A 20149-nucleotide genomic window follows, 5' to 3' on the forward strand; every position below is an offset into this window, starting at 1 on the left:
CACCAACGTCACGTTGCACAACAGACTGTCCAGGAGTTGGCGGATGCTTTAGTGCAGGTCTGAGAGGAGATCCGTCAGGAGACCATCCAGCGCCTCATCAGGAGCATGCCCAGGTGTTGTTGGGAGGTCATACAGGCACGTGGAGGCCACACACACTACTGAGCATCAGTTCCTTGTCTTGAGGCATTTCCACTGAAGTTGGATCAGCCTGTAACTTCATTTTCCTCTTTGATTTTGATCATCATTCCAACTCCAGACCTCCGTGGGATATTAGTTGTGATTTACATTGATCATTTTTAGGTTTTATTGTTCTCAACACATTCCACTATGTAATGAATAAAGATTTACTACTTGAATATTTCATTCAGTGATATATAGGATATGGGATTTTAGTGTTCCCTTTATTTTTTTGAGCAGTGTATATTTCACATTACAGGACACAGTTTCCCGCTTTAAGTCCAGTGTGCGGGATCAGCTGAACTCCATGCGCTCTTATCTGGACATCATGCAGAACTCACTATTTCGAGAAGCTGATAAAGCGGAGATAAACGCCTCCGGAGCCCTGCTGAGTGAACGGAAAAGTTTGGCCCATTATGTGGAGCAGCTCGGTCAGATGGAAGGAGTCCTGAAAGACGTGGAGGGACAGGAGCAGACAGAGTTCCTGAGGGTAATGGTGGCAGCTGGAGCCGATGTTGGGGAGGGTGGGTGGTGGTAGGGTGCGACATCAGCATTAGGGTTAGATATAAGTAGGGGTGAGGATTGGTGAGGGAAAGGGGAAAACTGGGTGTACCGTCAGGAGAGTGATCCGTGTGTTGTCTGGACCCCTCTATCCTCTGTAGATCCCTAAATCCTCTACAGACCCCTCTATTACCACTGTCCTCTGCATATCCGTATATGACCTCCAGACCCCTCTATTCTCCATGACCACTCTGTCCTCGGCAGACCTCTATATGACCTCCAGACCTCTCTATTCTCCATGCACCACTCTGTCCTCGGCAGACCGCTATATGACCTCCAGACCCCTCTATTCTCCATGACCACTCTGTCCTCGGCAGACCTCTATATGACCTCCAGACCTCTCTATTCTCCATGCACCACTCTGTCCTCGGCAGACCGCTATATGACCTCCAGACCCCTCTATTCTCCATGACCACTCTGTCCTCGGCAGACCTCTATATGACCTCCAGACCTCTCTATTCTCCATGCACCACTCTGTCCTCGGCAGACCGCTATATGACCTCCAGACCCCTCTGTTCTCCATGACCACTCTGTCCTCGGCAGACCTCTATATGACCTCCAGACCTCTCTATTCTCCATGCACCACTCTGTCCTCGGCAGACCGCTATATGACCTCCAGACCCCTCTGTTCTCCATGACCACTCTGTCCTCGGCAGACCTCTATATGACCTCCAGACCTCTCTATTCTCCATGCACCACTCTGTCCTCGGCAGACCCCTATATGACCCACCAAGATGTTGTAGAGGTTGGAGGTCCATTTAGCGTTGGTGACGGGTGCAGGGATTGGGTTATCGGGCGATAACTCGGGGGAAGGGCAGTGTTGGGGGGAGTGATGGGATTAGGATCGGGTGTAGCTGTTGGGCTCCTGGATTTCGGTGCCGGTGATGGGAGATCCGGTAGCACAGAGAAGAGGTCGCCGTGTGGTGGATGGTCATAAGGCTGATGCCAGAGATTATAGCCTCCGCTGATCTTGTTTTTTCCTTTTCAGAAATTCTGTGTGGTGACGGCCAGGTAAGTTCCCTTGTTCCCGTGTATTTCCTCTCCCGGATAAGCCACCGCCGCCGGTCCCTCAGGGGCGATGCATCGGATTTCTTATTGTCGCCTCCTATTTACAGGCTCGGGAAGATCTTATCAGAGTCTCCGCTCCCTGGACGCCTGGACATCCAGCTGCCCATCATCTCCGATGAGTTCAAGTTCCAGGTGTGGAGGAAGATGTTCCGGGCGCTGATGCCAGGTGAGAATGGGGCTGTGACACAATGGAGGATGCTGAGAAATACGGAAGATACATTACCAGCCGCGACCACCAGGCGGCAGCACCGTCCGTCCATTACGCTCACCCTCCAATTGTGGTGAAAAAAGGGTTTGAGGTTTTTACTTTTTTGGCAGAAAGTTTCTGTAAACACAATTTTTTTTTTTTTACATGAATTTCTTTCTTCCAAGGTCTGGAGAACCTGACGTTTGACCCGGACTCAGCCCAGCAGAACCTGGTGGTGTCCGGAGATGGAAAATCCGTGGAGTGTTCCGACCACAAGCAGCCGGTGTCCGACGATCCCGGACGCTTTGACAAAGGCAACTGTTTGGTCACCAAGCAAAGCTTCACGGAAGGAGAGCACTACTGGGAGGTGGTGGTGGAGGACAAGCCCAGGTGGGCGCTGGGTGTCATCTCCGAGACCGCCAACCGCAAGGGCAAGCTCCACGCCAGTCCCTCCAACGGCTTCTGGATCATGGGCTGTAAGGAAGGGAAGGTGTATGAGGCCCACGCCGAGGCCAAAGAGCCGCGTCTCCTCCGCGTGGACGGGCGTCCGGAGAAGATCGGGGTCTACCTGAGCTTCTCCGATGGCGTCGTGTCCTTCTTTGATTCCGGTGACGAGGACAACGTGAAGCTCCTGTACACCTTCCACGAGCGATTCTCCGGCCGCCTCCATCCGTTCTTCGATGTTTGCTGGCACGACAAAGGGAAGAACGGCCAACCCCTAAAGTTCTATGTGCCACCAGGCGGCCAGTGATGGCGCCAGAGAGGCCCACACCGATCTCATGGACGTGGATGTGACGGATCCTGCACAGATCTACCCCGCTCCCCGGGATCCGCTCTGTCCGCGAGGCTGTAGACCCTGATCCCCTCTATATTGGGGTGTGAAGTCTTTTACATCAATAAAATGTTTCCCACCACACCCGCTGATTTGTACATGATCCATAACAGTGCTGAGCATGCTGGGACTTGTAGTTACTGACCACTCATTTACTCAATACATCTATGGATACGTGCTGACGGTGCGAGGGTCCCTACAGCGATCAGTACATGTGACATCTCCTGTCTCGGTGATCACTACAACAGCGCCCCCACATGCCCAGGTCGTGTGTGGTATTGCAACTCTGTCCCCTTCACTCCAATGGAGTTTTAATAGGAGGCACAAGTCCTGAATAGGCCGGCACCTCTTAAAGGGGTTGTCCAGCGCTCGCCCTGGTGTGGCGCCATTAGCCGGGTCAGTAGGACGAGATTTGCCAGCGGTGATTATAGTGACTGTTGGCAGCGCTGATCACCTCCAGATGCAGAAGAGACCCCTGCCATAGGGGCACAACATATACACCCTGATGGAGCGCTCCTACACCCCTCCCCTATATACAGTTCCATACCGGGGAACGGAGGCTTGGTCAGGGTATGGGGATCGGTCAGGGTACGGGGATCGGTCAGGGTACGGGGGGGGGGGGGGGGCTCGGTCAGGGTGCGGGGGTACTCGGTCGGGGTACTCGGTCAGGGTGCGGGGGGATCGGTCAGGGTGCGGGGGGGGGCTCGGTCAGGGTGCGGGGGTACTCGGTCGGGGTACTCGGTCAGGGTGCGGGGGGGCTCGGTCAGGGTGCGGGGTGGCTCGGTCAGGGTGCGGGGGTACTCGGTCGGGGTACTCGGTCAGGGTGCGGGGGGATCGGTCAGGGTGCGGGGGGGGGCTCGGTCAGGGTGCGGGGGTACTCGGTCGGGGTACTCGGTCAGGGTGCGGGGGGGCTCGGTCAGGGTGCGGGGTGGCTCGGTCAGGGTGCGGGGGTACTCGGTCGGGGTACTCGGTCAGGGTGCGGGGGGCTCGGTCAGGGTGCGGGGGGGGGCTCGGTCAGGGTGCGGGGGGGGGCTCGGTCAGGGTGCGGGGGGGCTCGGTCAGGGTGCGGGGTGGCTCGGTCAGGGTGCGGGGGGGGGCTCGGTCAGGGTGCGGGGGGGCTCGGTCAGGGTGCGGGGTGGCTCGGTCAGGGTGCGGGGGGCTATGTCAGGGTGCGGCGCCTGGTTACACCTTGGGTCGGGGATTTCCATGGCGGCCATTATTACATAGTGACTCATGAGCCATCAGAGGTGAAAGTGAAAGGAAGACATGTCACCATCTCAATAACGGGGTGAACAGATACAGGGGGCCCTTACTGCAGGGGCCACAAGGCCGCACTGCTTATGTGTGGGGATTTCGGGGATTTCGTTTGTTTTTTTTTTACTAATAGACATAAAAAAATACATAAATGAGGAGCCGCTTTAGAAAAAAATAAAGCATGAATTGTGCTATTTTATATAGATACATACATAGGAGGGGGCGGGGCATAATCCCCGCACATTTCCAGGCGATTCATGCGCCAGTCGCAGTGTAAACGCAGCGACAATCCGCGCAGTGCACAGAGCACGATGCGGTCATAGAGAAACACCCACGCATGCGCACTGCACCCTAGTGTATGCCTAGGAAGGCTCCTTCTCCTGACAACAGATGACGCAGCAGGACTCTGATAATGTGATTGGCCGATATCCCAGCCTTTATAAGAACCGCAGCTTTCCGTCCCAGCAGCACAGAAGTGAAGGAGCCGCGCAGCGATGAGGAGCGTCCTGAGTGTGAGCGGCGTCCTGCTGGCGCTGTGCCTGACCCTGGCCCTGGCTGACATCAGTGAGTAGTAGCTGCTACGCCTCAGCACCAGCTCTTATAGCGGATGAATTATTATTGTCGCTAGACGGACTGTAGTTACTTGGAAAAGTCGCTGACGGGCGACATTGTGTGGTGCGTTATTTGTCGCATAGAATTGTCGCTGACACAGAACTATTATATGTCGTATATATTGTGTTATAGGGAGCTGTCTTACCGGATTGTACCCCGAAATCCGTTTCTTTGGGGTAAAGGGGGGAGACAGTCGCGATATAACAAGTCACTGACCCTCACTGCGACAGACTGCGATATTCTCACCAGATAGCAAAGAACATCGTACAAACAATGGAGATCACAGTCCGCCAGAATCCCCCATCATCCCGGGAGGAGGCACCGGGGCTGGTTTCACTTTCATGTATGAGGGAAAATCCAGGACTGGTCCAACACCCAGCGATGGCTGATACCAGGGAGCAATAGAGTGTAGTCCCCAGCGATGGCTGATAGCAGGGAGCAATAGAGTGTAGTCCCCAGCGATGGCTGATAGCAGGGAGCAATAGAGTGTAGTCCCCAGCGATGGCTGATAGCAGGGAGCAATAGCTAGATTGTGCTGTTGCCTCTATGGGCCCCTCCTGTTTCCTGTGTGTCCATAGATGTATCTGTATTAGATGTGGATACATGTTGTTACCATTATTCGGCACCTGTCTCCCATGGTCCTGGTGTTGTTGTTGTTACCATTATTCGGCACCTGTCTCCTATGGTCCTGGTGTTGTTGTTGTTACCATTATTCGGCACCTGTCTCCTATGGTCCTGGTGGTGTTGTTGTTGTTACCATTATTCGGCACCTGTCTCCTATGGTCCTGGTGTTGTTGTTGTTACCATTATTCGGCACCTGTCTCCTATGGTCCTGGTGGTGTTGTTGTTGTTGTTACCATTATTCGGCACCTGTCTCCTATGGTCCTGGTGGTGTTGTTGTTGTTACCATTATTCGGCACCTGTCTCCTATGGTCCTGGTGGTGTTGTTGTTGTTGCCATTATTCGGCACCTGTCTCCTATGGTCCTGGTGGTGTTGTTGTTGTTGTTGTTGTTGTTACCATTATTCGGCACCTGTCTCCTATGGTCCTGGTGGTGTTGTTGTTGTTACCATTATTCGGCACCTGTCTCCTATGGTCCTGGTGGTGTTGTTGTTGTTACCATTATTCGGCACCTGTCTCCTATGGTCCTGGTGGTGGTGGTGTTGTTACCATTATTCGGCACCTGTCTCCCATGGTCCTGGTGTTGTTGTTGTTACCATTATTCGGCACCTGTCTCCTATGGTCCTGGTGGTGGTGGTGTTGTTACCATTATTCGGCACCTGTCTCCTATGGTCCTGGTGGTGTTGTTGTTGTTGCCATTATTCGGCACCTGTCTCCTATGGTCCTGGTGGTGTTGTTGTTGTTGTTGTTGTTACCATTATTCGGCACCTGTCTCCTATGGTCCTGGTGGTGTTGTTGTTGTTACCATTATTCGGCACCTGTCTCCTATGGTCCTGGTGGTGTTGTTGTTGTTACCATTATTCGGCACCTGTCTCCTATGGTCCTGGTGGTGGTGGTGTTGTTACCATTATTCGGCACCTGTCTCCTATGGTCCTGGTGGTGGTGGTGGTGTTGTTACCATTATTCGGCACCTGTCTCCTATGGTCCTGGTGGTGGTGGTGTTGTTACCATTATTCGGCACCTGTCTCCCATGGTCCTGGTGGTGTTGGTGTTGTTACCATTATTCGGCACCTGTCTCCCATGGTCCTGGTGGTGTTGTTGTCATTATTTTGTATACATTCCGCTCCCCCGCTCAGCAAGTCTTTATAAAACACACATTTTATTGAAACCATTGTATAAACAGGTAATGAAGGCGCGAGGTGATCCAGAGAGAAGCCCATGGGGTGAATGTATCAATCCTTGGTCCCAGAGTGATCAGAGTCCGGTTCTTGTTTGTGTGGATCGTTAGGGTATGTGTCCACGTTCAGGATTTTTCATCAGTATTTGTAGCCAAAACCAGGAGTGGAACAATTAGAGGAAAAGTATAATAGAAACATCTGCTCCACTTCTGCATTTATCACCCACTCCTGGTTTTGGCTACAAATACTGATGAAAAATCCTGACCAAATCCTGATGCAATCCTGAATGTGGACACATACCCTTTGATCTCAGAGAGGCCGTATTATCACATGGATTCCTATACAGTAACCATCCAAAAATTAGTGCACCCTGGCCGAGAATTAACCCCTCATTATTCCAAACAAGTTTTAAAGAAGATACAAAGTTACAAGTGACTAGATAAAAATCCTAACAAGACTAATATAGGCAAAAAGGAGAGGATATCTATCTATCTATCTATCGACAGTGCATAGGGCGCATGAATAATCAGTGCAGGGGCATAGATCACACACAATAAGTGTCAGTGCGTTCAGAGACCCAGATCCGCAAAGCACATGGATCACCAGGGATCTACTGAGAATCCTTGCTCCACATACAAGATGATCCCGCTTCAGAGCTGAGGCAGGAAACAGATGACATTATGGACACATTCTGTCCTACATTGTATCCACTTGTTGTACATTGTTTCTGTTCTGCACCTTCGGGGGGCGCTGTATTCCTGACCGAACTTAGTTTTGTAGTTTCCATCTGTGATTTTTGGGGTGAGTGAGACTTCACCCTCTTTAACCCTTCATACTCCAGTGATTTTTATTCTGTTTTTTTTGGGGGGGGGCTTTTGTTTTCCGCCCCGGGGCCCTCACTATATTGGGGTATTCTTGGAGTTGTCAGGAGAGGGGGCGCTGATCTTATAGGGAGGTCACAGATACATCCAAGATACAGATACATAGAGGAAGGTGCAGGGTCCTCAGCAGCACAGAGGATGTCAGGAGAGGGGGCGCTGATCTTATAGGGAGGTCACAGATACATAGAGGAAGGTGCAGGGTCCTCAGCAGCACAGAGGATGTCAGGAGAGGGGGCGCTGATCTTATAGCGAGGTCACAGATACATAGAGGAAGGTGCAGGGTCCTCAGCAGCACAGAGGATGTCAGGAGAGGAGGTGCTGATCTTATAGGGAGGTCACAGATACATAGAGGAAGGTGCAGGGTCCTCAGCAGCACAGAGGATGTCAGGAGAGGGGGCGCTGATCTTATAGGGAGGTCACAGATACATAGAGGAAGGTGCAGGGTCCCCAGCAGCACAGAGGATGTCAGGAGAGGGGGTGCTGATCTTATAGGGAGGTCACAGATACATAGAGGAAGGTGCAGGGTCCTCAGCAGCACAGAGGATGTCAGGAGAGGGGGCGCTGATCTTATAGGGAGGTCACAGATACATAGAGGAAGGTGCAGGGTCCTCAGCAGCACAGAGGATGTCAGGAGAGGGGGCGCTGATCTTATAGGGAGGTCACAGATACATAGAGGAAGGTGCAGGGTCCTCAGCAGCACAGAGGATGTCAGGAGAGGGGGCGCTGATCTTATAGGGAGGTCACAGATACATAGAGGAAGGTGCAGGGTCCCCAGCAGCACAGAGGATGTCAGGAGAGGGGGCACTGATCTTATAGGGAGGTCACAGATACATAGAGGAAGGTGCAGGGTACTCAGCAGCACAGAGGATGTCAGGAGAGGAGGCGCTGATCTTATAGGGAGGTCACAGATACATAGAGGAAGGTGCAGGGTCCTCAGCAGCACAGAGGATGTCAGGAGAGGAGGGCGCTGATCTTATAGGGAGGTCACAGATACATAGAGGAAGGTGCAGGGTCCTCAGCAGCACAGAGGATGTCAGGAGAGGAGGGCGCTGATCTTATAGGGAGGTCACAGATACATAGAGGAAGGTGCAGGGTCCTCAGCAGCACAGAGGATGTCAGGAGAGGAGGGCGCTGATCTTATAGGGAGGTCACAGATACATAGAGGAAGGTGCAGGGTCCTCAGCAGCACAGAGGATGTCAGGAGAGGAGGGCGCTGATCTTATAGGGAGGTCACAGATACATAGAGGAAGGTGCAGGGTCCTCAGCAGCACAGAGGATGTCAGGAGAGGAGGCGCTGATCTTATAGGGAGGTCACAGATACATAGAGGAAGGTGCAGGGTCCTCAGCAGCACAGAGGATGTCAGGAGAGGGGGCGCTGATCTTATAGGGAGGTCACAGATACATAGAGGAAGGTGCAGGGTCCTCAGCAGCACAGAGGATGTCAGGAGAGGGGGCACTGATCTTATAGGGAGGTCACAGATACATAGAGGAAGGTGCAGGGTCCTCAGCAGCACAGAGGATGTCAGGAGAGGAGGTGCTGATCTTATAGGGAGGTCACAGATACATAGAGGAAGGTGCAGGGTCCTCAGCAGCACAGAGGATGTCAGGAGAGGGGGCACTGATCTTATAGGGAGGTCACAGATACATAGAGGAAGGTGCAGGGTCCTCAGCAGCACAGAGGATGTCAGGAGAGGAGGCGCTGATCTTATAGGGAGGTCACAGATACATAGAGGAAGGTGCAGGGTCCCCAGCAGCACAGAGGATGTCAGGAGAGGGGGCGCTGATCTTATAGGGAGGTCACAGATACATAGAGGAAGGTGCAGGGTCCCCAGCAGCACAGAGGATGTCAGGAGAGGGGGCGCTGATCTTATAGCGAGGTCACAGATACATAGAGGAAGGTGCAGGGTCCTCAGCAGCACAGAGGATGTCAGGAGAGGGGGCGCTGATCTTATAGGGAGGTCACAGATACATAGAGGAAGGTGCAGGGTCCTCAGCAGCACAGAGGATGTCAGGAGAGGGGGCGCTGATCTTATAGGGAGGTCACAGATACATAGAGGAAGGTGCAGGGTCCTCAGCAGCACAGAGGATGTCAGGAGAGGGGGCGCTGATCTTATAGGGAGGTCACAGATACATAGAGGAAGGTGCAGGGTCCCCAGCAGCACAGAGGATGTCAGGAGAGGGGGCGCTGATCTTATAGGGAGGTCACAGATACATAGAGGAAGGTGCAGGGTCCCCAGCAGCACAGAGGATGTCAGGAGAGGAGGTGCTGATCTTATAGGGAGGTCACAGATACATAGAGGAAGGTGCAGGGTCCTCAGCAGCACAGAGGATGTCAGGAGAGGGGGCGCTGATCTTATAGGGAGGTCACAGATACATAGAGGAAGGTGCAGGGTCCTCAGCAGCACAGAGGATGTCAGGAGAGGGGGCGCTGATCTTATAGGGAGGTCACAGATACATAGAGGAAGGTGCAGGGTCCTCAGCAGCACAGAGGATGTCAGGAGAGGAGGTGCTGATCTTATAGGGAGGTCACAGATACATAGAGGAAGGTGCAGGGTCCTCAGCAGCACAGAGGATGTCAGGAGAGGGGGCACTGATCTTATAGGGAGGTCACAGATACATAGAGGAAGGTGCAGGGTCCTCAGCAGCACAGAGGATGTCAGGAGAGGAGGTGCTGATCTTATAGGGAGGTCACAGATACATAGAGGAAGGTGCAGGGTCCTCAGCAGCACAGAGGATGTCAGGAGAGGGGGCGCTGATCTTATAGGGAGGTCACAGATACATAGAGGAAGGTGCAGGGTCCTCAGCAGCACAGAGGATGTCAGGAGAGGGGGCGCTGATCTTATAGGGAGGTCACAGATACATAGAGGAAGGTGCAGGGTCCTCAGCAGCACAGAGGATGTCAGGAGAGGGGGCGCTGATCTTATAGGGAGGTCACAGATACATAGAGGAAGGTGCAGGGTCCCCAGCAGCACAGAGGATGTCAGGAGAGGGGGCGCTGATCTTATAGGGAGGTCACAGATACATAGAGGAAGGTGCAGGGTCCTCAGCAGCACAGAGGATGTCAGGAGAGGGGGCGCTGATCTTATAGGGAGGTCACAGATACATAGAGGAAGGTGCAGGGTCCTCAGCAGCACAGAGGATGTCAGGAGAGGGGGCGCTGATCTTATAGGGAGGTCACAGATACATAGAGGAAGGTGCAGGGTCCTCAGCAGCACAGAGTATTTCAGCAGACAGTGCTATTTGCGGGGGGCTGCGGACCCCCGCTCTGCCTCCTCCCTTCTCATGGCCGGTGTTCCTCCGCAGAGTCCCCCACAGTGAACATCTACAGTCAGACCCCCGTGGAGTTCGGGAAGAAGAACACTCTGATCTGTCACACCAGCGGCTTCCACCCTCCGCGTATCGACATATTGCTGAAGAAGAACGGCGTCCCCCTCGCAGACTGCACAGCGTCCGACCTGTCCTTCGGCCGAGAGTGGACGTACTTCATGACCAAGCACGTGGAGTTCACCCCCGAGAGCGGAGACAACTGGGAGTGCGAGGTCACACACAACGAGGGGAAACCTCTGACCTACAGGCTCGGTACGTCACCGCCTCTGCCCCCATGACAACACTGCCTGCTCTGGGTGATATTCCCCCAGTGTCCCTATGACAACACTGCCTGCTCTGGGTTATATTCCCCCAGTGTCCCTATGACAACACTGCCTGCTCTGGCTTATATTCCCCCAGTGTCCCTATGACAACACTGCCTGCTCTGGGTTATATTCCCACAGTGTCCCTATGACAACACTTCCTGCTCTGTTATACTCCCACAGTGTCCCTATGACAACACTGCCTGCTCTGGCTTATATTCCCACAGTGTCCCTATGACAACACCGCCTGCTCTGGCTTATATTAACACAGTGTCCCTATGACAACACTGCCTGCTCTTCGCGGTTAATGCTTCCTTTGTGTCATCCTCGTCCAGATCACTGACCATTTTGTATTTTCTTCTTCTTTTTCAGAAATTTTCTGATTTGTTTCCGAGGTGAGTGAAGAATTTGTCATTTCCTTAATTTCCACCCAAAATAAAATAATATAAATTTGATTGCCAGAAAGCTGTCTGCCGCCATGGCGGGCCGAGTCCTGAGCAGTAGAGACCCCAGCTGGTCACCAGTGGGGGTCCCCAGTATTGTGCCCCGGGGGTCCCTTTATCTCGCTGATGACCCTTTGTTTCCTCTCTCCTTTTATTTGCAGCCGTAGGTTGAAGTGTCGTCTTCCGCCGTCCGCCCCTCCCCCGCCGCCGATCAGCCGCTTCCACCTGCTCCACGGGACGCAGCTCTGAATGGGTTAATTCTGCTCCGGCCTCCGCCTGTTTCTCTCCTCTGAAGGTTTTAAAGAAGAAGTTTTCATGTTATTTTTCTGCCGCAGTCATGTGACCTCTTCCTCCGCTCCGGCTTTTCCTGTAATAATTCCTCCGATGTAGCAGAGCCGAGTCGGTCATTTTTGCTTGTGCTCCCGTTTTTGGGGTTTTAGCCTCCTTTTTTTTTTTTTTTTTTTTTTGTCCGTTTCCTCTTTGCTCCGGTGGATTTTGTTCTCTAGGCTTTTCGCGCTTGTTGTTGAGCTTCGTGCGATATCCTAACGGGTCGCACAGCCGATCGCTCTAAAATGTTGCTAAAAAAAACATAATAAAGATTTAATTCAATTTTGTGCTTAAAAAAAGGAAATGGACTAAAAAAATAACCCGCAAATGCTGAATCTGCCCCGTATGCTGTCTCTCTGGCTTTACATAGGACTGCAGGTTGTGCGCACTGACCTGTCCGGCTCTGCTGCCTCTGTGCTACGTATCGTGTGATAAGTTTGTGCCCCCCGCGCTGATTTCTTCGCTTTTATACGATCGCTGAATCATTCACAATATAACATGTTCTCTCCTCTGTGTGCACCGGGGCAGGAAAGTGTTAATGGGCCGCACTGTATGTGCGGAGGGTTAGCGCCTCCCCGAGGCCACAGCCGGGATTACACAGGATGGGATCCGGTCATCATGAGACCGTGCCATCAGACGGACCGATCCCTATGGTGTGGGCGGGGCCTCCCCTGTGGGCGGGGCCGGTGACGGTGTCTCTCTGGTGCATACAGACAATTTATACTAATAAAGTTTTTCCCGCCACTCATCCTGTTACCGTGTGTCATTACGGCATGTCAGGGCTCGTCCGCCCGGAGTGACGCTGTGAACGCCTCGGCCGCTCGTCTCCGGAGATGATCATTTCTGTGTTTTATAGTCTGGTCCCTGTAATTTATACAGTCGCGGGTGGCGGCCGCTCCCTGACGAAGCTGCGCTGCTCTCCACTCACCTCCGGAGCTGCACTCACAGTTCTGCGGGTGGATTCCTCCGTCTGATCCTGGAATCCATCGTGTGTGATCCTCAGATCCCGGAGGAGGTCGCTGTACGGAGCCGCGGAAAAATCCATTTTGATCAAAATCGAGTCCTCGGGGTCAATGCTGCGTAACGGGAACTGATGACACAGGAGCGACTCCGGCCTCCTCATCAGGGGCCGCAGAATTATACCGGAGATACTGGAGCCGGGAAGTTCTATCGTCACTGATGGGGTCTGATCCGGGGTCCTGACGCCCCACTGAGGGCCATCAGTAACTGTCACTCTGGCTCCTATGAGCTGCTCCAATGTTTCGGCCACGTCCGTCCTCCCCTCCGCCTGCCGAGGCTCCTCCGTCCCATCACTGCTCGGTCCGGGGTCCATTCTGCGACTCCTCAGATCTTCAAATTGTCTCTTGAGAGCAGAAAACGACTAAATCTAGCGCCACCTATAGGGGGAAGCAATCCTAACTATCGCCCCCTTCAGGAGCCTTGCCACATGACTTGGGATAAGAAGCCAGACCCGTCTATGTGCTGACACGGGTTTTGGGGTGTTTGCCCATCATCAGCGCAAAGCAGGAGGTCTGATTGTCTGCGGGGAGGCTTCTGACGGGTGGTCACCTCTCTCCTTCTGGTCTCGGGAGTTTTTCCATCCAGACAAATCGGACCTCTTGCTTTGCACTGATGAGGATTAAAGGGATGAGATTGATAATTTTAGTATAGGTGGCGCTACAGTTCTCATCCTTTCTGAAGTGCATGGCCTATAAGTCTCCTTACGCTGTGTAGTCACCCTCCACAAGGAGAGGTTTGTGTGCTAGATGATAAGGCCGGAGGAGTCTGGGAGCTGCGGTTTCTGACATCTCTTCAGGTTTGCACTAATGACATCGATCTTTGCGGATTCTCAGTTTTGATGACTTGTGGCGTCTTTGTCCTTCCCACTCTGAGGTTAGTGTTCCTGTGCTGACATCTAGTGGCCAAGGAGAAAGGTGCAGAATACAAAATCACTGGTGCTCCATCTGGTGGAAGAACGCGGTATGACATTCAGCTTTCTATAAATCGCAGTCGGGAGCGATAAATTACTGGACACAACACCAGATGCAGACAGATAGGGGGCGCTGCTTTTCTGCCTGGCTGACATTTCTACTGCATGTTGTTAAGGGGTTTTCCTCCTCCAGGAAAGTGGACCCCAAACGCTTGGAGTCATAAAATAACGGCAGATGGGGCCGGGTCCAGCACTGCCTTCCTGCTTCTGTCTGTGTACAATTGCTGCAGCCAATCACTAAGCAGCTTGTACCATCTATATACGCAGAGCCACTGAGCTAAGTGATTGGCTGCAGCGGTGATGTGAGCTGTCCACAGGACTGGAGCTGCGGTGGAGCCAGTTCTGGACCCGAAGGGTGAGGAATGCTGTATCTTACAGGCCGCTAGCGTTTGGTGTCCACTTCCCTGAAGGTTGAAAAACCCCTTTAAGAATTGGGCAGTGAGATGTGCAGCTACAAAGGGCTTCCTGTTTTGTGTCTGCAGATCCATGTGTCTCCATAGTAACAGGACGCACCCTGTGTGTTGTAGTCCCGCTGTCTCATTGGTCCTGTTGTCCAGGTGGTAGAATAATATGGCTGCGGCTGTTACCATGCAGACACATTACCTGCATAGGAGCTGTGTACATGCATGTCTCGGAGTGGCCACCAGGTGTTGCTATTCATCAGCCTCTAGACTTGTGGTCTGGTGACACAGGCTGCAGACAGGAGCTCAGGAGCACCGTGACATCAGGACTCCTCAGCTCCCAGCGTGCGGCCCTCCGGACATCCTAGGAGTTGTATCAATAGCTGGAGATGTCCGCTATCCATTCGGGGATGGGTCCGTGCATCCGATTAATGTGGATCCTGGGTCACGTGACATTGACGGTCGCTGTGCCGCCTTATTGGAAACAACCAGCGCCCTCTACAGCTCAGAGCACGTAGTGCAGGCGATGACACTTTACTGCACTGCTGTGATTGATTCCTCAGGATAGCAAGCAAGGGCCTTTAAGGCAGAAAATAATGGAGGCCACACAAAATAGTCACACCTCGGGGTGTACTCACTTTTGTTGCCAGCGGTTTAGACGTTAATGGCTGTGTGTGGAGACAGGCTGAACACTGAGTACTGTACATTATATCACAGGCCGATCCTCAGTGTTGTCGCAGGAAAAGAGAATATTTACAGAAATGTCGGGGTGTACTCACTTTTGTGATATACCGTACGTCCATTATCCAGGGCCATCTTGGTATATACGTCTCTCGTCCTGGTATATATTTATATAAAGTTGTGTGAAAAATTCTTTGCCCCCTTCCTGATTTTCTTTTCCATGTTTGTGGGATCCTGCACTCCCCCAGATCTCCAGTGTGCGCGCCTATAATTTGCTCTCCCCACTTCCTCCCTGCACAGTCATCGCTAGGAACCATATGTATATGGTGCTGACTAGGGTTGAGCGAAACGGGTCGACCATTTTCAGAAGTCGCCGACTTTTGGCAAAGTCGGGTTTCATGAAACCCGACCCCTGTGTGGGGTCGGCGATCTTCTGAATCTGGTATCGGGATTCCGATACCGAGTACCGATATGTTTGCGATATCGGAAATCGGTATCAGAATCCACATTTAAGTGTAAAATAAAGAATTAAAATAAAAAATATTGATATGCTCACCTCTCCGACGCAGCCTGGACATCGCCGCTGGTAACCGGCATCTTCCGTTCCTAAAAATGGCGCTTGAAAGACCTTTCGAATGCTTCATGGCTTGTGATTGGTCGCGGCGGCCCACGTGACCGCTGAGCGACCAATCACAAGCCGGTGACGTAATTCTGAGGTCCTGTTCTGGTTCTCAGGTACATGAGAATTACGTCACGGCTTGTGAATGGTCGCTGAGCGGTCACGTGGGCCGCCGCGACCAATCACAAAGCCGTGACGTCATCGGAAGGTCCTTCACGCGTTCATTCTTAAGAAGGAAGGCTGCCGGAAAGAAGCCGAGGGTGAGTATATTCCTATTAGGTATATACTCACCCTCGTACGCACCCTGCTTCTTTCCGGCAGCCTTCCTTTTGAGAAAGTCGGGTTTCGTGAAACCCGACCCGATCGTATAAAAATAAAAGTCGCTCAACCCTAGTGCTGACTATGCAGGGTGGAAGTGGGGAGAGCATATTATCAGCGCGCACAGGACGCGACGGCGCAGAAGATCCCTGAATGCAGCGCCCATAGCAGGGAGGATGAGGCACGTATTCCTGAGGGAGTGCAGGGCGCAGGCGCGGGATTCCAGCTCCACAACTGACGCTGATGGGAGGGGGGTAGTATTATAATGAGGACAGGGATTTCTTACAGCACCGCTCGCCCCGAGCCTGGAAGAAATCATTAGCATAAAGACAGAATATAACATTTCTCCGCAACACGACCATTAATATGAGGCAGACAGGTAGGAGCAGTGTAACATTTCTATTACCTGTATGGTCATATTAATAGGTCATACATGTCCCGGGAGGACAGGTTCCCTTTAAATATTAGACAAAGATAACACAAGTAATCACAAAATGCAGTTTATAAATGAAGATCTTTATTTTTAAGAAAAAAAAGAAATCCAAACCTCCAGGGTCCTGTGTGAGAGTGATTTCCCCCTAAACCTAATACCTGGTTTTGCCGCCCTTAGCAGCAACTGCAATCCATCGTTTGTGATAACTGGCAGGGAGTCTTACAACGCTCTGGAGGGATTTTAGCCGCTCATCTTTGTAGAATTGTTGTAATTCAGCCACATTAAAGGTCTCTGAACATGAGCCGCCATTTTAAGGTCATTACAGCATCTCATTGGATTAAGGTCAGGACTTTGACTAGGCCACTCCAAAGTCTTAATTTTGTTTTTCTTAAGCCATTCAGAGGTGGATTTGCTGGGGTGTTTTGGACCATTGTCCTGCTGCATAACCCAAGTGCGCTACAGCTTGAGGTCACGAACAGTTGGTCAGATATTCTCCTTCAGGATTTTTTGGTAGACAGCAGAATTTATGGTTCCATTTATCACAGCAAGTCTACCAACAGCCCCGACCATCACACTACCACCACCATATTTTACTGTTGGTATGATATTGCTTTTCTGAAATTCTGTCTTCTAAGCCAGATGTAATGGCACATACACTTTCCAAAAAGTTCAAACTTTTGTCTCGTAAGTCCACACATTATTCTCCTAAACGTCTTGGGGAACATCAAGATGTTTTCTGGCAAAACTGAGACTAGCCTTTATGTTCTTATTTCTCAGCAGTGGTTTTCGTCTTGGCACTCTGCCATGCAGCCATGTTTGCCCAGTCTCTTATGGTGGAGTCATGAACCTTAACTGAGGCAAGTGAGGCTTGTGGTTGTTTGGGGTCTTTTTGTGACCTATTGGATGAGTCGTCATTGTGCTCTTAGGGTAATTTTGTTCTGTTCAGCCGGCCACTCTTGGGAAGGTTCACCACTGTTCCATGTTTTCTCCATTTGTAGATAATGGCTCTCACTGTGATTCTCTGGAGTCCCACAGCTTTATAACCTTTTCCAGACTGATAGATCTGTTACTTTGTTTATAATTTGTTTCAGAATTTCTTTGGATTGCGGCACGAAGTCTAGATTTTATGGATCTTTTGGTCTGCTTCATTTTGTCAGGCAGGTACTATTTAAGTGATCTTTTGATTGAGAACAGGTGTGGCAGTAATCAGGCCAGGGTGTGGCTAGGAAATGTGATCTCAGCTTCCCAAAGATGTGATAAACCACAATTAGTTTATGTTTTAGGCAGGGGAGGGAGCAATCACTTTTTCACACAGGATCCTGGAGGTTTGGATTTCTTTTTCCCTTCATAATAAAACCTTCATTTATAAACTGTATTTTGTGATTACTTGTGTTATCTTTGCCTAATATTTACATTTGTTTGGTGATCGGAAACATTTAAAAGCGACAAACATGCAAAAGAATAAGAAATCAGGAAGGGGGTGAACACTTCTTCACACAGCTGTATACGTCGCCATCCTGGTATATGCATGTTTTGATCTCCCCGAGGTCATTCATCCTTATGTTTATAGCCATCCTGGTATACACATCCCCCATCCTGGTATACACATCCCCCATCCTGATATACGCATCCCCCATCCTGGTATATACATGCCCCCATCCTGGTATATACATCCCCCATCCTGGTATACATCCCCCATCCTGGTGTATACATCCCCCATCCTGGTATACACATCCCCCATCCTGATATACGCATCCCCCATCCTGGTATATACATGCCCCCATCCTGGTATACACATGCCCCCATCCTGGTATACACATGCCCCCATCCTGGTGTATACATCCCCCATCCTGGTATACACATCCCCCATCCTGATATACGCATCCCCCATCCTGGTATATACATGCCCCCATCCTGGTATATACATCCCCCATCCTGGTATATACATCCCCCATCCTGGTATATACATCCCCCATCCTGGTATACGCATCCCCCATCCTGGTATACGCATCCCCCATCCTGGTATACGCATCCCCCATCCTGGTATACGCATCCCCCATCCTGGTATACGCATCCCCATCCTGGTATACGCATCCCCCATCCTGGTATACGCATCCCCCATCCTGGTATACGCATCCCCATCCTGGTATACGCATCCCCCATCCCGGTATATACATCCCCCATCCTGGTATATACATCCCCCATCCTGGTATATACATCCCCCATCCTGGTATATACATCCCCCATCCTGGTATATACATCCCCCATCCTGGTATATACATCCCTCATCCTGGTATATACATCCCCCATCCTGGTATATACATCCCCCATCCTGGTATACACATCCCCCATCCTGGTATACACATCCCCCATCCTGGTATATACATCTCCCATCCTGGTATATACATCCCCCATCCTGGTATATACATCCCTCATCCTGGTATACACATCCCCCATCCTGGTATATACATCCCCCCATCCTGGTATTCACATCCCCCATCCTGGTATACACATCCCCCATCCTGGTATATACATCTCCCATCCTGGTATATACATCCCCCCATCCTGGTATATATATCCCCCATCCTGGTATATACATCCCCCATCCTGGTATATACATCCCTCATCCTGGTATATACATCCCCCCATCCTGGTATTCACATCCCCCATCCTGGTATACACATCCCTCATCCTGGTATATATATCCCCCATCCTGGTATATACATCTCCCATCCTGGTATATACATCCCCCATCCTGGTATACACATCCCCCATCCTGGTATATACATCTCCCATCCTGGTATATACATCCCCCCATCCTGGTATATATATCCCCCATCCTGGTATATACATCCCCCATCCTGGTATATACATCCCTCATCCTGGTATACACATCCCCCATCCTGGTATATACATCCCCCCATCCTGGTATTCACATCCCCCATCCTGGTATACACATCCCCCATCCTGGTATACACATCCCCCATCCTGGTATACGCATCCCCCATCCTGGTATATGCATCCCCCATCCTGGTATATACATCCCCCATCCTGGTATATACATCCCCCATCCTGGTATATACATCCCCCATCCTGGTATATACACCCCCCATCCTGGTATATACATCCCCCATCCTGGTATACACATCCCCCATCCTGGTATATACATCTCCCATCCTGGTATATACATCCCCCCATCCTGGTATATATATCCCCCATCCTGGTATATACATCCCCCATCCTGGTATATACATCCCTCATCCTGGTATACACATCCCCCATCCTGGTATATACATGCCCCATCCTGGTATACACATCCCCCATCCTGGTATATACATCCCCCATCCTGGTATATACATCCCCCATCCTGGTATACACATCCCCCATCCTGGTATATACATCCCCCATCCTGGTATACGCATCCCCCATCCTGGTATACACATCCCCCATCCTGGTATATACATCCCCCATCCTGGTATACACATCCCCCATCCTGGTATATACATCCCCCATCCTGGTATATACATCCCCCATCCTGGTATACACATCCCCCATCCTGGTATACGCATCCCCCATCCTGGTATATACATCCCCCATCCTGGTATATACATCCCCCATCCTGGTATACACATCCCCCATCCTGGTATACACATCCCCCATCCTGGTATATACATCCCCCATCCTGGTATACACATCCCCCATCCTGGTATATACATCCCCCATCCTGGTATATACACCCCCCATCCTGGTATATACATCCCCCATCCTGGTATATACATCCCCCATCCTGATATATACATGCCCCATCCTGGTATACACATCCCCCATCCTGGTATATACATCCCCCATCCTGGTATATACATCCCCCATCCTGGTATATACATCCCCCATCCTGGTATACACATCCCCCATCCTGGTATATACATCCCCCATCCTGG

General features: G+C 51.4%; 2 protein-coding genes across 2 annotated transcripts in view; both read left to right on the top strand.

The window, feature by feature from the left end:
• The window catches only part of TRIM72 (tripartite motif containing 72), a 30956-nt gene extending 28047 nt beyond the window's left edge, over nt 1-2909 (top strand). The window contains exons 6-9 of the mRNA XM_077273909.1: nt 437-667; nt 1727-1749; nt 1854-1972; nt 2179-2909. Coding sequence (XP_077130024.1) covers nt 437-667; nt 1727-1749; nt 1854-1972; nt 2179-2744 — 939 coding nt within the window. The 3' untranslated portion in view covers nt 2745-2909. The remainder of the gene's footprint in view (nt 1-436; nt 668-1726; nt 1750-1853; nt 1973-2178) is intronic.
• A 1582-nt stretch (nt 2910-4491) lies between these two features.
• On the top strand, nt 4492-12513 carry LOC143785197 (beta-2-microglobulin-like). The gene is made up of 4 exons (XM_077273910.1): nt 4492-4643; nt 10674-10949; nt 11372-11394; nt 11604-12513. Exons 1-3 carry the CDS (start codon nt 4574-4576, stop codon nt 11380-11382), a joined length of 357 nt encoding a protein of 118 aa, XP_077130025.1. The 5' UTR covers nt 4492-4573; the 3' UTR covers nt 11383-11394; nt 11604-12513.
• The last annotated feature ends 7636 nt before the right edge of the window (nt 12514-20149 follow it).

The sequence above is a fragment of the Ranitomeya variabilis genome, chromosome 7 (genome assembly GCF_051348905.1).
Source record: "Ranitomeya variabilis isolate aRanVar5 chromosome 7, aRanVar5.hap1, whole genome shotgun sequence".
NCBI classification, from domain to species: domain Eukaryota; kingdom Metazoa; phylum Chordata; class Amphibia; order Anura; family Dendrobatidae; genus Ranitomeya; species Ranitomeya variabilis.

Coding starts and splice junctions, on each gene's coding strand:
- LOC143785197 (XM_077273910.1), top strand. CDS start 4,574: ATGAGGAGCGTCCTGAGTGTGAGCGGCGTCCTGCTGGCGCTGTGCCTG. Junction 4,644..10,673: donor CCTGGCCCTGGCTGACATCA/GTGAGTAGTAGC, acceptor GTTCCTCCGCAG/AGTCCCCCACAGTGAACATC.